At 41.7% G+C, this 12,509-nt stretch overlaps 1 protein-coding gene across 5 annotated transcripts in view; it reads right to left on the bottom strand.

Moving 5' to 3' along the window:
• The window catches only part of LOC110526048 (SEC14-like protein 2), a 39,029-nt gene that overhangs the window by 8,726 nt on the left and 17,794 nt on the right, over positions 1-12,509 (bottom strand). For 3 of the 5 annotated variants that reach the window (XM_021606646.3, XM_036980255.2, XM_021606645.3), the window contains 4 exons: positions 10,478-10,573; positions 8,860-8,920; positions 7,890-7,973; positions 7,488-7,594 (listed from right to left, as the gene is read on the bottom strand). In XM_021606646.3, the coding sequence (XP_021462321.2) occupies positions 7,488-7,594; positions 7,890-7,973; positions 8,860-8,920; positions 10,478-10,573 (348 nt within the window). Of the gene's footprint in view, positions 1-5,555; positions 6,743-7,487; positions 7,595-7,889; positions 7,974-8,859; positions 8,921-10,477; positions 10,574-12,509 lie in introns of those variants that run through there. The other 2 variants (XM_090238039.1, XM_090238040.1) reach the window with 1 other exon arrangement.

Genomic DNA, 12,509 nt, shown 5'->3' with positions numbered 1-12,509 from the left:
TATTCCAATGCCTTGACTTTGTTGTCCTTAAGCTATTTTGCCACAACTTAGGAAGTATGCTTGTGGTCATTGTCCATTTGGAGACTCATTTGCGACCAAGCTTTAACTTCTACTGATGTCTTGAGATGTTGCTTCAATCTATCCATATAATTATCATTCCTCCTGATGCCATCTATTTTGTGAAGTGCACCAGTCCCTCCTGCAACAAAGCACCCCCACAACGATGCTGCCACCCCCGTGCTTCACAGTTGGGATGGTGTTCTTCGGCTTGCAAGCCTCCCCCCTTTTCTGCCAAACATAATGATGGTCATTATGGCCAAACAGTTTCATCAGACCAGAGGACATTTCTCCAAAAAGTACAATCTTTGTCCTTATGTGCAGTTGCAAACTGTAGTCTTTTTTTTAATGGCGTTTTGGAGCAGTGGCTTCTTCCTTGCTGAGCACCTTTCAGGTTATGTCGATATAGGACTCGTTTTACTGTGGATATAGATACTTCTGTGCCTGTTTCCTCCAGCATCTTGACAAGGTCCTTTGCTGTTGTTCTGGGATTGATTTGCACTTTTTGCACCAAAGTACATTCATCTCTAGAAGACAGAACGTGTCTCCTTCCTGAACGGTATGACGGCTGCGTGGTCCCATGGTGTTTATACTTGCGTACTACTGTTTGAAAATTGCTCCCAATGATGAACAAGACTTGTGGAGGTCTACAATTTTTTTTCTGAGGTCTTGGCTCATCTCTTTTGTTTTTTCCATGATGTCAAGCAAAGAGGCACTGGGTTTGAAGGTAGGCCTTGAAATACAATAACCTGTCTGTAAACAATTGTTGGAAAAATTACTTGTGTCATGCACAAAGTAGATATCCTAACCGAGTTTGTTAACAATACATGTGGTTGTGGTTGAAAAATGAGTTTTAATGACTCAAACCTAAGTGTGTGTAAACTTCCGACTTCAACTCTATACAATGAGTGTACAAAACATAAGGAACACAGGAGTTTTGCCCGCAGAACAGCCTCAATTCATCAGGGCATGGACTCTACAAGGTGTCAAAAGCATTTCACAGGAATGCTGGCCAATGTTGACTCCAATGCTTCCCACAGTTGTGTCAAGTTGGCTGGGTGTCCTTTGGGTGGTGGACCACACACACAGGAAACTGTTGAGAGTGAAAAACCCAGCAGCATTGCAGTTCTTGACAAATCGACACTGGCACCTACTACCATACCCCATTCAAAGGCACCTACATCTTTTGTCTTGCCCATTCACCCTCTGAATAGTACACAATTCATAGCTCAATTGTCTCAAGGCTTGAAAATCCTTCTTTAACCCATCTCCTCCCCTTCATCTACACTGATTGAAATGGATTTAACATGTGACATCAATAAGGGAGCATAACCTTCACCTGAATTCACCTGGTCAGTCTATGTCACAGAAAGAGCAGGTGTTCCTAATGTTTTGTGCACTCAGTGTATATTCAAAGTTTTGTCACAGACTGTATTTAACACCAAGGATTTTTTTTACAATGAAATTGGTCCCAACTCCCAACTGTTCACCGTGTACCCTAAATCAGGTAGTCACATTCTTTCATATGATGTGGGAGTGCCCTGCTGCAGTTAAATGCTTCTGGCAAAAAAGTTACACAATTGATTTTGAAGTGCATGAATGTAAATATTCAATGCTTTCCATCTACTATGTTACTTAACGATGATAGCTCCTTGAATCTCTTAATCATGATGATTGTGTCCCACTTGTTGTTGATTCTTCACAAAAAAATACAGTTTTATATCTTTATGTTTGAAGCCTGAAATGTGGCAAAAGGTCGCAAAGTTCAAGGGGGCCGAATACTTTCGCAAGGCACTGCATAAAGTCCAACAAATACACACATACAAATATACACACTACATGACCAAAAGTACGTGGACACCTGCTCGTCAATCATTATTATTATTATTCCATTATTCCAAAATCCTGGGCATTATTATGGAGTTGGTCCCCTCTTTGCTGCTATAACAGCCTCCACTCTTCTGGGAAGGCTTTCCACTAGATGTTGGAACATTGTGGCAGGGATTTGCTTCAATTCAGCCACAAGAGCATTAGTGATGTCGGGCACTGATGTTGGGCGATTAGGCCTGGCTCGCAATTCATCCCAAAGGTGTTCGATGGAGTTGAGGTCAGGGCTCTTTGTAGGCCAGGCAAGTTCTTCCACACCAATCTCGACAAACCATTTCTGTATGGACCTCACTTCGTGCACGGGGAGCATTGTCATGCTGAAAAGGGCCTTCCCCAAACTGATGACAAAAAGTTATAAGCACAGACTTGTCTAGAATGTCATTGTATGCTGTAGCGTAAACATTTCCCTTAACTGGAACAAAGGGGCCTAGCCCGAACCATGAAAAACAGCCCCAGACCATTATTCCTCATCCACCAAACTTTACAGCTGGCACTATGCATTCGGGCAGGTAGCGTTCTCCTGGCATCCGCCAAACCCAGATTGTTCGTGGGACTGCCAGATGGTGAAGTGTGATTCAGAACTCCAGAAAATGTGTCCACTGCTCCAGAGTCCAATGGGGACGAGCTATACACCACTCTAGCCGACGCTTGGCATTGCGCATGGTGAACTTAGGCTTATGTGCGGCTGATCGGCCATGGCTACCCATTTCACGAAGCTCCCGAAGAACAGTTATTGCGCTGACATTGCTTCCAGAGGAAGTTTGGAACTTGGTAGTGAGTGTTGCAACCGAGTTAATATTGTGAGTAATATTTCATAGAGTTAAAGAAACAATTGTAAAGTTTAAAAAAAAAGTTTGTTCATGGGCATGGTGGTTACGCAAATTCATGGGGGGAAAAGAGAGACCAGTCATATACTGGAGTAAATGGTTGGGCTCCCGAGAGGCACAGCGGTCTAAGACACTGCATCTCAGTGCAAGAGGTGTCATTACAGCCCTTGGTTCAAATCCAGGTTGTATCCCATAGGGTGGCGAATTGGCCTAGGGTCATCCGGGTTTGGCCGAGGTAAGCCGTCATTGTAAATAAGAATTTGTTCTTAACTGACTTGCCTAGTTACATTAAAAAAATTGTTAGACTTGGCAAGAGGAATGCCGTCGTGTCTAAGTGCAGTGCAGGCGAGAGAACACTGCTTTGATTACAATGGGCCAAAATTAGACCTGTCTTGATTTAGTGAATATTAATCTTAAAATAGTAGACATTAATGAGTGTGAAGCAAATAGTGAATATCCAATGGATATTGGTTATAGTATATACAGTAAAGATTGGGGTGGATTAAAACACAAGTGATTCAAATAGTGGAGGACAGTAGCCTCTCTGTAAACAGAAATTATCATGTTTTGTTTCGTCTGTAATTAAAACTGTGTTGCTGATTAAGATTTAGCATAGTGAAAACTAACGAAATTTAAATTTTCTCTTCCAGGATAAGGTAGGGTGTTCATATCTCTCCCTTTGAAATATTTCCGAGGCTTGGGAGAGCAGTTAGTGAAATTCTGCACTTCTATTAAGTATAAAGTTACCTGGATCCGGCCGTAAAAGGAGGTCACAATTAAGTAAGGTCTGGCCATTTGTTTGTTTTTGCCCAACGTTTTACCACGCACACCATATTATTTGGTTTTAGTTGGTATTTCACTAGTTAGAAAGGATGCACCTTAAAGGGCACACAAAGAACATTTTCTACAGTGGTTCGTCCTTTAAAAGTTGCAGCGTACTGCGGCATAGGTTGCATGGTGCCGCAGAATTCTATGGCACGTTATTTAAATGCCAAACACTAGTATCATTAATGCTAGTTAGTGCAAGTTTGACCACCAGAGGGCATCTTTGAGAAGCATTTGATAGCCTTCAATAGCGGCTGTACTAGAGAATTTTAAACCTTGTTTTGTAAGAACATAGTATATGGGACTCATTTTATGAAATTTTGCTTAATTAATTTTATTAATATTATGGTGTTTCTATTCCAAGAAAAATGAAAAACCTTCTGGGTTTCTGTTAGGATGGAACGAAAAATATGGATGGAATGTGACGGTCTACAGTCAGTAGGCTACAGTACTGGGCTATGTAGCTAAAGAATCCCTGTGTCGTGCATTGAAGATTAAACGTGGCTGGGTCTTTCAGCATGACAATGATCCCAAACACACCGCCCGGGCAACGAAGGAGTGGCTTCGTAAGAAGCATTTCAAGGTCCTGGAGTGGCCTAGCCAGTCTCCAGATCTCAACCCCATAGAAAATCTTTGGAGGGAGTTGAAAGTCCGTGTTGCCCAGCAACAGCCCCAAAACATCACTGCTCTAGAGGAGATCTGCATGGAGGAATGGGCCAAAATACCAGCAACAGTGTGTGAAAACCTTGTGAAGACTTACAGAAAATGTTTGACCTCTGTCATTGCCAACAAAGGGTATATAACAAAGTATTGAGATAAACTTTTGTTTTTGACCAAATACTTAATTTTCCACCATAATTTGCAAATAAATAAATAAAAATCCTACAATGTGATTTCTGGAATTTCTTTTCTCATTTTGTCTGTCATAGTTGAAGTGTACCTATGATTAAAATTACAGGCCTCTCATCTTTTTAAGTGGGAGAACTTGCACAATTGGTGGCTGACTAAATACTTTTTTGCCCCACTGTAAGTGGCCTAGCAGTAGTAATGAGTGTGTTATGGTTTAGATGGAATGATCTATGTGCAAACGTATTTGTGGCCGGAGGCAAAGTACAATGATGGCCTGTCTCAGAGACAGAATGTTCCCATAAGGGAGATAGGAGTCATATGATAGCGCTTATACCATAGATTGTGAACTATTGCCCTATAATACTGTCTTCTAGCTTTCATGATATTTACTTGAGTAGGAATGGGTCGCTTATTCTCAAATAGCTGTTTGTTTATGAGTCCAGGTAATTAACAATGGACTGAGGCAAAGTGCAATAATGTATACTATTGATAAGAAGACCGGGAGATGTGTGGAGGAGTACGAAAGGTTCTGGACTCGGGATGGGAGGATAACACCACCTGCCTAGACACAGAGATTCATTGTACATCCTAGACAAATGGGGGGGGGGGGGCTTGTCTGGGGAAACAGAGGGCCAAAGTGAGGATGACATCGCGTGGGAACACCTCCTGTAAAACCTGCAGCCTGATGGGGGAAGTCTGGGTACAAGCATGAGGAGGTATTTTGAGCCTTAATTTTTGTGGACCCCAGCAGAACAGTATCCAAAGGTACAGTTTTTGCCATATATGATTATGCATAGCTTAACTCATTACTAACACTTGTCATATATTGTGTTTTCTTTTCAAGTCTTTTGCTTTCAATCTCTTAGGAACCGGAAGGAGGAAGAGAAAGTCAAAATCTCCAGCTGAAATGTCATTATCAGTTGTACAACAGGAGGGGTAATGGCAGACAGGGGGGAGTAAAAGTGTGCATAGTGTGAATATAGGTTTGAGGACAGGGCTTTATGCCATGAAAGCAGATGACATAGTCAGAGGCCATAAGTCTCTGAGGTGTAAACATCCAAATCAACTGAGAATATGAATCTTGTTTTCTTTTCTGTTTATTTCTAAGTCTTTTTTTTTTTTTACCTTTATTTTACTAGGCAAGTCAGTTAAGAACAAATTCTTATTTTCAATGACGGCCTAGGAACAGCGGGTTAACTGCCTGTTCAGGGGCAGAACGACAGATTTGTACCTTGTCAGCTCGGGGATATGAACTTGCAACCTTTCGGTTACTAGTCCAACGCTATAACCACTAGGCTACCCTAATTGTTGAACAGTATGGAGATACTATTAAAAAAAGAGGGACTATTGGATTGTAGCTTGAAATATACTTATTCCTGTTACCATAATATAACTTATCGATTATTTGACATGTATAAGGAATGTATATGTTGGGGTCAATGAAGGGTGGATAAGAATTTGTTGTATGGAAATTTACTGAGTGAGACAAGGGGGAAGTGCAGAAAGTTCATTTTTTGTTCGTAAGGAGGGAGGCAAAGGGCAACAGTCTAGTTAGTCTCTGATAAGGCAGACCGGCTGTGGAACAAGGGACGAGGAGTGAGGAATTCGACTCGAGGTCAAGTCAACAGATGAAGTGAGAAGAAACCTTGGGGAGGGGGGCCCACCACAATGACTCTCCTACTACAGTCCTACCTCATATACATACACTTCCACACCCACGAAGATTCTAGCATCAGGCAGGGCCATGACTACCCCAGTGAGAGGAACCAATAAGTTCCTGCCTAGCAACAGAGATGTATTGGCTGTCTAGATGTGTAAGGAGTTGACCCTGCCTAGTAGGAGGTTATATGTGCTTGTGTAATCATACCTTGTCTTTGCAGCTGTATGACCCAGTGGGTAAATAAACTTGGGTTTGAGCTTTTTCTAGTCGTCCGTTTGAGTTTTTCTCTGTTTGTTCAGAACCTAACAGATGGCATCTGACCAAATTACGCAATAATTTAGTTCTGGGTTAACCGAGATTACCAACTAAGTCCCTGATCTAAACACTCCATAGAACCCCATAGGATAGCTACTAATGATAAAAGCTGAAGTTCCTGTTCAATCCTGTGTTGAATGACTAAATTACTCAGTTGAGTAAAATGGAATCATGAAGTTAGGGAGAATTTCAGTCCGTGGAATCTTAGTCTTCCGGAAGATTTCAAAAGTTCATTTCCTGGGTCTCATTTGGGATGACAAAGACCTGTCCTTCTACTCCTCCTGCTCCTCTCCAGGTTAGGAAGACATCTCTACCTATGTATCTACAGAGACATCAGAGCAAGGGTCAGTTTCCTAGGTAAGAACATTTCAAATGCATCTAGGCTCAACTGTCATGGCATTTACTGGCAGGTAGATGACTACAGAGCCATTGAGAGGTTGTAGCTGGCTGGCAGCAAGGTCATTTGTGGCAAGGCAGAATTGAACTGAAGAGCAAAAATAAGCAGATCCATGATATATCCATGCGGCATTGTCTTCGAAAAATACCCAATCAGCAGACTAACTGTTGAAGCAGACTCTAAGGAAGCCATCTGGAACTCCTATAACATCTCAATGACGAGAAGGAATAAAAAGACTTGAGACTCATTGTGAATTGTTTCATGGTGATATATAGCCCACAAACTCAATGTATCACACATACAAAGTCCAACAGTCTGACAGAGAATCCTCATCTAATTCCACTGGCCCCACTAGTAGCAGGATGTATCTTAGGAACGTTATTAGCCCTGCCTGCAGCATCTTGTGGTTGCAGGCAGCAAAGCAAAGCTGCTCTCATCTCACAGCATGGCTTCAATATTGCAGCATGTTGAGTCCTTCCTACTGCAAAAGCCCTTAGGCAGGTGTGGAGCAACTAGTAATAGGTGGCACTGCAAGCCCTAAATGTTGTCGCCATGTATAATTTAATTTTTATCCTAAATCTACTGAAGAGCAGCTATGACTACAGCATTGGACATCTCTCGTCTCATTTCGGGGGGGGAAGCAACCCACCTCCTGGTGGTGTGAGCTCACCTTGGTCCTACAGCGAGAGTCCCCGTCCGGGTCGGTGAGTTTCCCTCCGTACGCAGCAGGAAGCTGCTCTGGGTCTATGTAGTTCAGCAACACCTCCTGCCAGTTGGCTGCAGAACATACAGGTAAAGAGAGAGAGACTGATATTGCCATTTTACGTTTGAGTTATTTAGCAGACGCTCTTATCCAGAGCGACTTACAGTGAGTGCATTCATTACCTTTACTGACCTGAAGGGTTAAGCTGGGTAGAGTTAGAGACGATGCAACCATATACTGTATGTATTCACAGCGTATGGAATGTTCCTACTGTAATAGAAATGCCATGCATAGAGCTGACATGATTCAGCATTCTGGACCAGTATATTTTTATGGGAACATTCAAATGGAAATACAGAAGTGTCTTACCACCCAGGACAATGATCTTGTTGCGGGTGATCTCACTAAGGAAGTGCTTGACGAGGTTGTAGGCCACGGGGAAGAGCTTGGGGGCTAAGGAGTGGGAAAAGAGAGAACAAGTGTGATACAATGCTGTCTAAATAAGGATTGAGAGATGTGAGACACACAACATAAGTTTACTACTGTCACGCCCTGACCGTAGATTGCTTTCTATGTTTCTATTTTTAGTTTGGTCAGGGTGTGATATGGGTGGGTATTCTATGTTTGTATTTCTATGTGTTTGGCCTGGTATGGTTCCCAATCAGAGGCAGCTGTCAATCGTTGTCTCTGATTGAGAACCATACTTAGGCAGCCTGGTTTCGCCCTTGAGTTGTGGGTAGTTTGTTTTCTGTTTTGTCTGTATCACCTGACAGAACTGTTTCGTTCTCGTTATTCTGTTTAGTGTTCAGTTTTGATTAAATTTACAACATGAACACTTACCACGCTGCGTTTTGGTCTACTCCTTCTTCCACCTACGACGATCGTTACAACTACTGGGATACCAAGGGGTAACATCTCCCTCTGGAATCCTTAATTGGTGAAATTGCCACCTCCGTTTGGGATATTACAACAACAGAGAATTTACTGCAAACAATGATGATGGTTCTTTTCCCTTGGACATCATTGCACGCGTAGTAAAACAGCAGAATATGTACTGCATTTTTTAATATATTTTTTTATAAATACTGCCGGACGTTCCTCTTCTCCGTTTCATCAACAAAACCAAAATAATAACAAAGGTGGTGGGGCAAACAGTGGCTCTGTTTCCGCAAATGCGGTTTCGATGTTTAAAGAGTTGTGTCCATTATTCATGGTTTCTTTAGGATCTATCTTTTTCAAATGTACAAAGAAACGATAGCATGGTTGGTCTTCTCCAGATCATTTCTCCACATCCAAATATAATAGATTGATATGACGAAAAAGTGGTGGTGAAACTTACCTTTAATGACAAATAGTCTCTTGAGGCCCTCAGGGTAGTTGTCCTCAAACATGGTCAGGATCTGTAAGGATACAACACTTTGATCAGACAGTATCATCTCAGATCACCCTCTCCCCCTATGGATTCAACAGAACTCTGTGTGTGTGTGTGTGTGTGTGTTGTCATGACGTTGGCCTCTTTGGGTATAGCAACCCCATCCCCCTCTCCCTGCCTCCCCCTTGCCTCCTTCAACTAGGCTGCTGTGGTCAGAGGTAGTAAATTGCTAAAAGGATCTCCTCATGGACACATAGTAGAGAGAGAGTAAACTTTCATAGAGGACAAAGGAAATCCTTTCACCTCACAGAACTTGAGGTACGAACAAATGTCATGTTCCAGGGAGAGTATATAAGATCGGTGAAGAATCTAGCTGCGAACTGGTCCGTTTGTCACAACTTGGGAAAGCTCATGGGAGACTGTGTAGCCACAGTACCGTAACGCTGTTTGTATAATAGCCTCAGATAAGAGGTTTACATCTAATTGTTGTATAAGATGAATGAGTGCGTACGATACTGTTTGTATAATTGTGTAATATGATTTTGGACTGTTTAATGAAGAAAAATACAATTCCCTTTTGATTTGAACTAAATCAGGGGACCGCCCCTGAGCCCAGTTAGGGTCAGGCATCCTGGGACAGCCTTTTCTGCCATTCCCAATAAAAACCCCACTTGGGTTTTCGATCAGCAGACCGAGCTTACCTCAATTACGAGATGGCTTAAGGTTGCAGACCATGTTTTTCTCCATTAGGAGGGGAACAAAGGTTGTAGACCATTGCTGAATCTTTTAACCATACCACGTGGTTAAACTCTTAAGACTATCGATACTGACAGAATAAGAAAAAGTCTTTGATATTGATTACTAGTCTGCAGCTAGGAATTCGGCATCATTGAACGCGAAGAACGACAACCACCGAAACATCCATTCTATTACGAATGTCACTCTGAACAATCACCTCTAACCACAACCGAGAGAGAGAGGGAGAGAGACAGACAATTCTACAAAAGAAATTAACTTTTCACCAGTGATCAAGACGACACAGAGCGTAAATATATATATTGATTGCAATTGTTCCCGACTGAGTGAGCGTTCATGTGCAAAGGATTAGCATTTCAATTGTTATAGTTATCACTTTGTAGTGACTTCTTAGTCGACCCCCACTTCCCCTTTTATCTAACAAGCCGCCATGCCGGTTTAGCCCACTAGGGCGCATATTCCTGCATTTCTGTGAATTATTTAGTTAGTAATAAATAAATGATTTAAGACAATTGATGTATGGATGACTCATAGTGAAGACTGGGTTCGTGCAGATAACCAACAATTTACGACATTTGGAATGAGATTAACGTGAGGTAAAGTAAATAATTCATTCATTCAAAAACTAATTGATCAGATAAAATATCTGAAAAGTTATTTTAGGAAATGATAACTTTGTAATCTGAACATTTTTCTTTGGTGCCCCGACTTCCTAATTAATTAGTTACGTGATTAATCAGTTGATCGCGTAGTAACTAATTACAGAGAATCTTTGATAAAAACTATCAGTCTTCAGTTCATGATAGTAAAGACACGACATTTAGTATACCTCTCCGTAAGTCTCGATGGCAGGCTTCCACAAATGTTTGAGACCCAGCCCCTCACAGTCATAGATCATAGTGATGGCTTCCACATGCCTCCCGAGCTGGAGGAGAGAGTGAGACAGATGGAGATGGAGAGACAAAGAGAGAGGGCGGAAAAGAGAGAGAGTGATGAGAAGGAAGGCAGAAAACAGAGTGAGAAAGTGGAAGGGAGAGGAAAAGTGTTAATAAATGTACACTACATGACCAAAGGTACGTGGACAAAAAAAGGTGTTGGCTCTTAGATGGCAATCACCTCACTCTCTCCCAATTCACCAGTGGATACAGTTACTATTAGAAGGTATAACATTGGAAACATCGACAGTGAATGGTGCTAGTCAAGGAACAACTGAGCCTAGACAAATATACTTGACTCTAAAGGATAACCTAAGCTAAAGCCCAAAAGATACAAATAAACAATATATTAATCCCAACAAATACAAACATAAAACAAATATATATATACAGTTGAAGTCAGAAGTCAGATTATTTCACTTGTAATTCACTGTATCACAATTCCAGTGGGTCAGAAGTTTACAAATACTAAGTTGACTGTGCCTTTAAACAGCTTGGAAAATTCCAGAAAAGGATGTCATGGCTTTAGAAGCTTCTGATAGGCTAATTGACATCATTTGAGTCAATTGGAGTGGTACCTGTGGATGTATTTCAAGACCTACCTTCAAACTCAGTGCCTCTTTGCTTTGACATCATGGGAAAAACAAAAGAGATGAGCCAAGAACTCCGAAAAAACATTGTGGACCTCCACAAGTCTGGATCATCCTTGGGAGCAATTTCCAAACGCCTGAAGGTACCATGTTCATCTGTACAAACAATAGCATGCAAGTATAAACACCGTGGGACCACGCAGCCATCATACCGCTAAGGAAGAAGACGCGTTCTGTCTCCTAGAGATATGTACTTTGGTGCGAATAGAGCAAATCAATCCCAGAACAACAGCAAAGGGCCTTGGGAAGATGCTGGAGGAAACTGGTACAAAAGTATCTATATCGACATAACCTGAAAGGCCGCTCAGCAAGGAAGAAGCCACTGGTCCAAAACCACCATAAAAAAGCCAGACTACGGTTTGCAACTGCACATGGGGACAAAGATCGTACTTTTTGGAGAAATGTCCTCTGGTCTGATGAAACAAAAACAGAGCTGTTTGGGCATAATGACAATCGTTATATTTGGAAGAAAAAGGGGGAGGCTTGCAAGCCGAAGAGTACCATCCCAACCGAGAAGCACAGGGGTGGCAGCATCATGTTGTGGGGGTGCTTTGCTGCAGGAGGGACTGGTGCACTTCACAAAATAGATGGCATCATGAGGAAGTAAAATTATGTGGATATATTGAAGCAGCATCTCATCAGTCAGGAAGTTAGAGCTTGGTCGCAAATGGGTCTTCCAAATGGACAATGACCCCAAGCATACTTCCAAAGTTGTGGCAAAATGTCTTAAGGACAGCCCTGACCTCAATCCTATAGAAAATATGTGGGCAGAACAAAAAAAGCATGTGCGAGCAAGGAGGTCAACATACCTGTCTCAGTTACACCAGCTCTGTCAGGAGGAATGTTCCAAAATTCACCCAACTTATTGTGGGAAGCTTGTGGAAGGCGACCCAAAACGTTTGACCTAAGTTAAACAATTTAAAGACAATGCTACCAAATACTAATTGAGTGTATGTAAACTTCTGACCCACTGGGAATGTGATGAAAGAAATAAAAGCTGAAATAAATCATTCTCTATACTATTATTCTGACATTCCAAATTCTTAAAATAAGGTGGTGATCCTAACTGACCTAAGACAGGGAATGTTTACTAAGATTAAATGTCAGGAATTGTGAAAAACTGAGTTTAAATGTAAAACCCTTTTGCAATTATGTTAGCACAGCTGAAAACTGTTGTAGTGATTAAAGAAGCAATAAAACTAGCCATCTTCAGACTAGTTCAGTATCTGGAGCGTCAGCATTTGTGGGTTTGATTACAGGCTCAAAATGGCCAGAA

The sequence above is a fragment of the Oncorhynchus mykiss genome, chromosome 6, assembly GCF_057628025.1.
Source record: "Oncorhynchus mykiss isolate SJ-2025 chromosome 6, ASM5762802v1, whole genome shotgun sequence".
NCBI classification, from domain to species: domain Eukaryota; kingdom Metazoa; phylum Chordata; class Actinopteri; order Salmoniformes; family Salmonidae; genus Oncorhynchus; species Oncorhynchus mykiss.
This window is presented reverse-complemented; position numbering and strand designations above follow the sequence as displayed.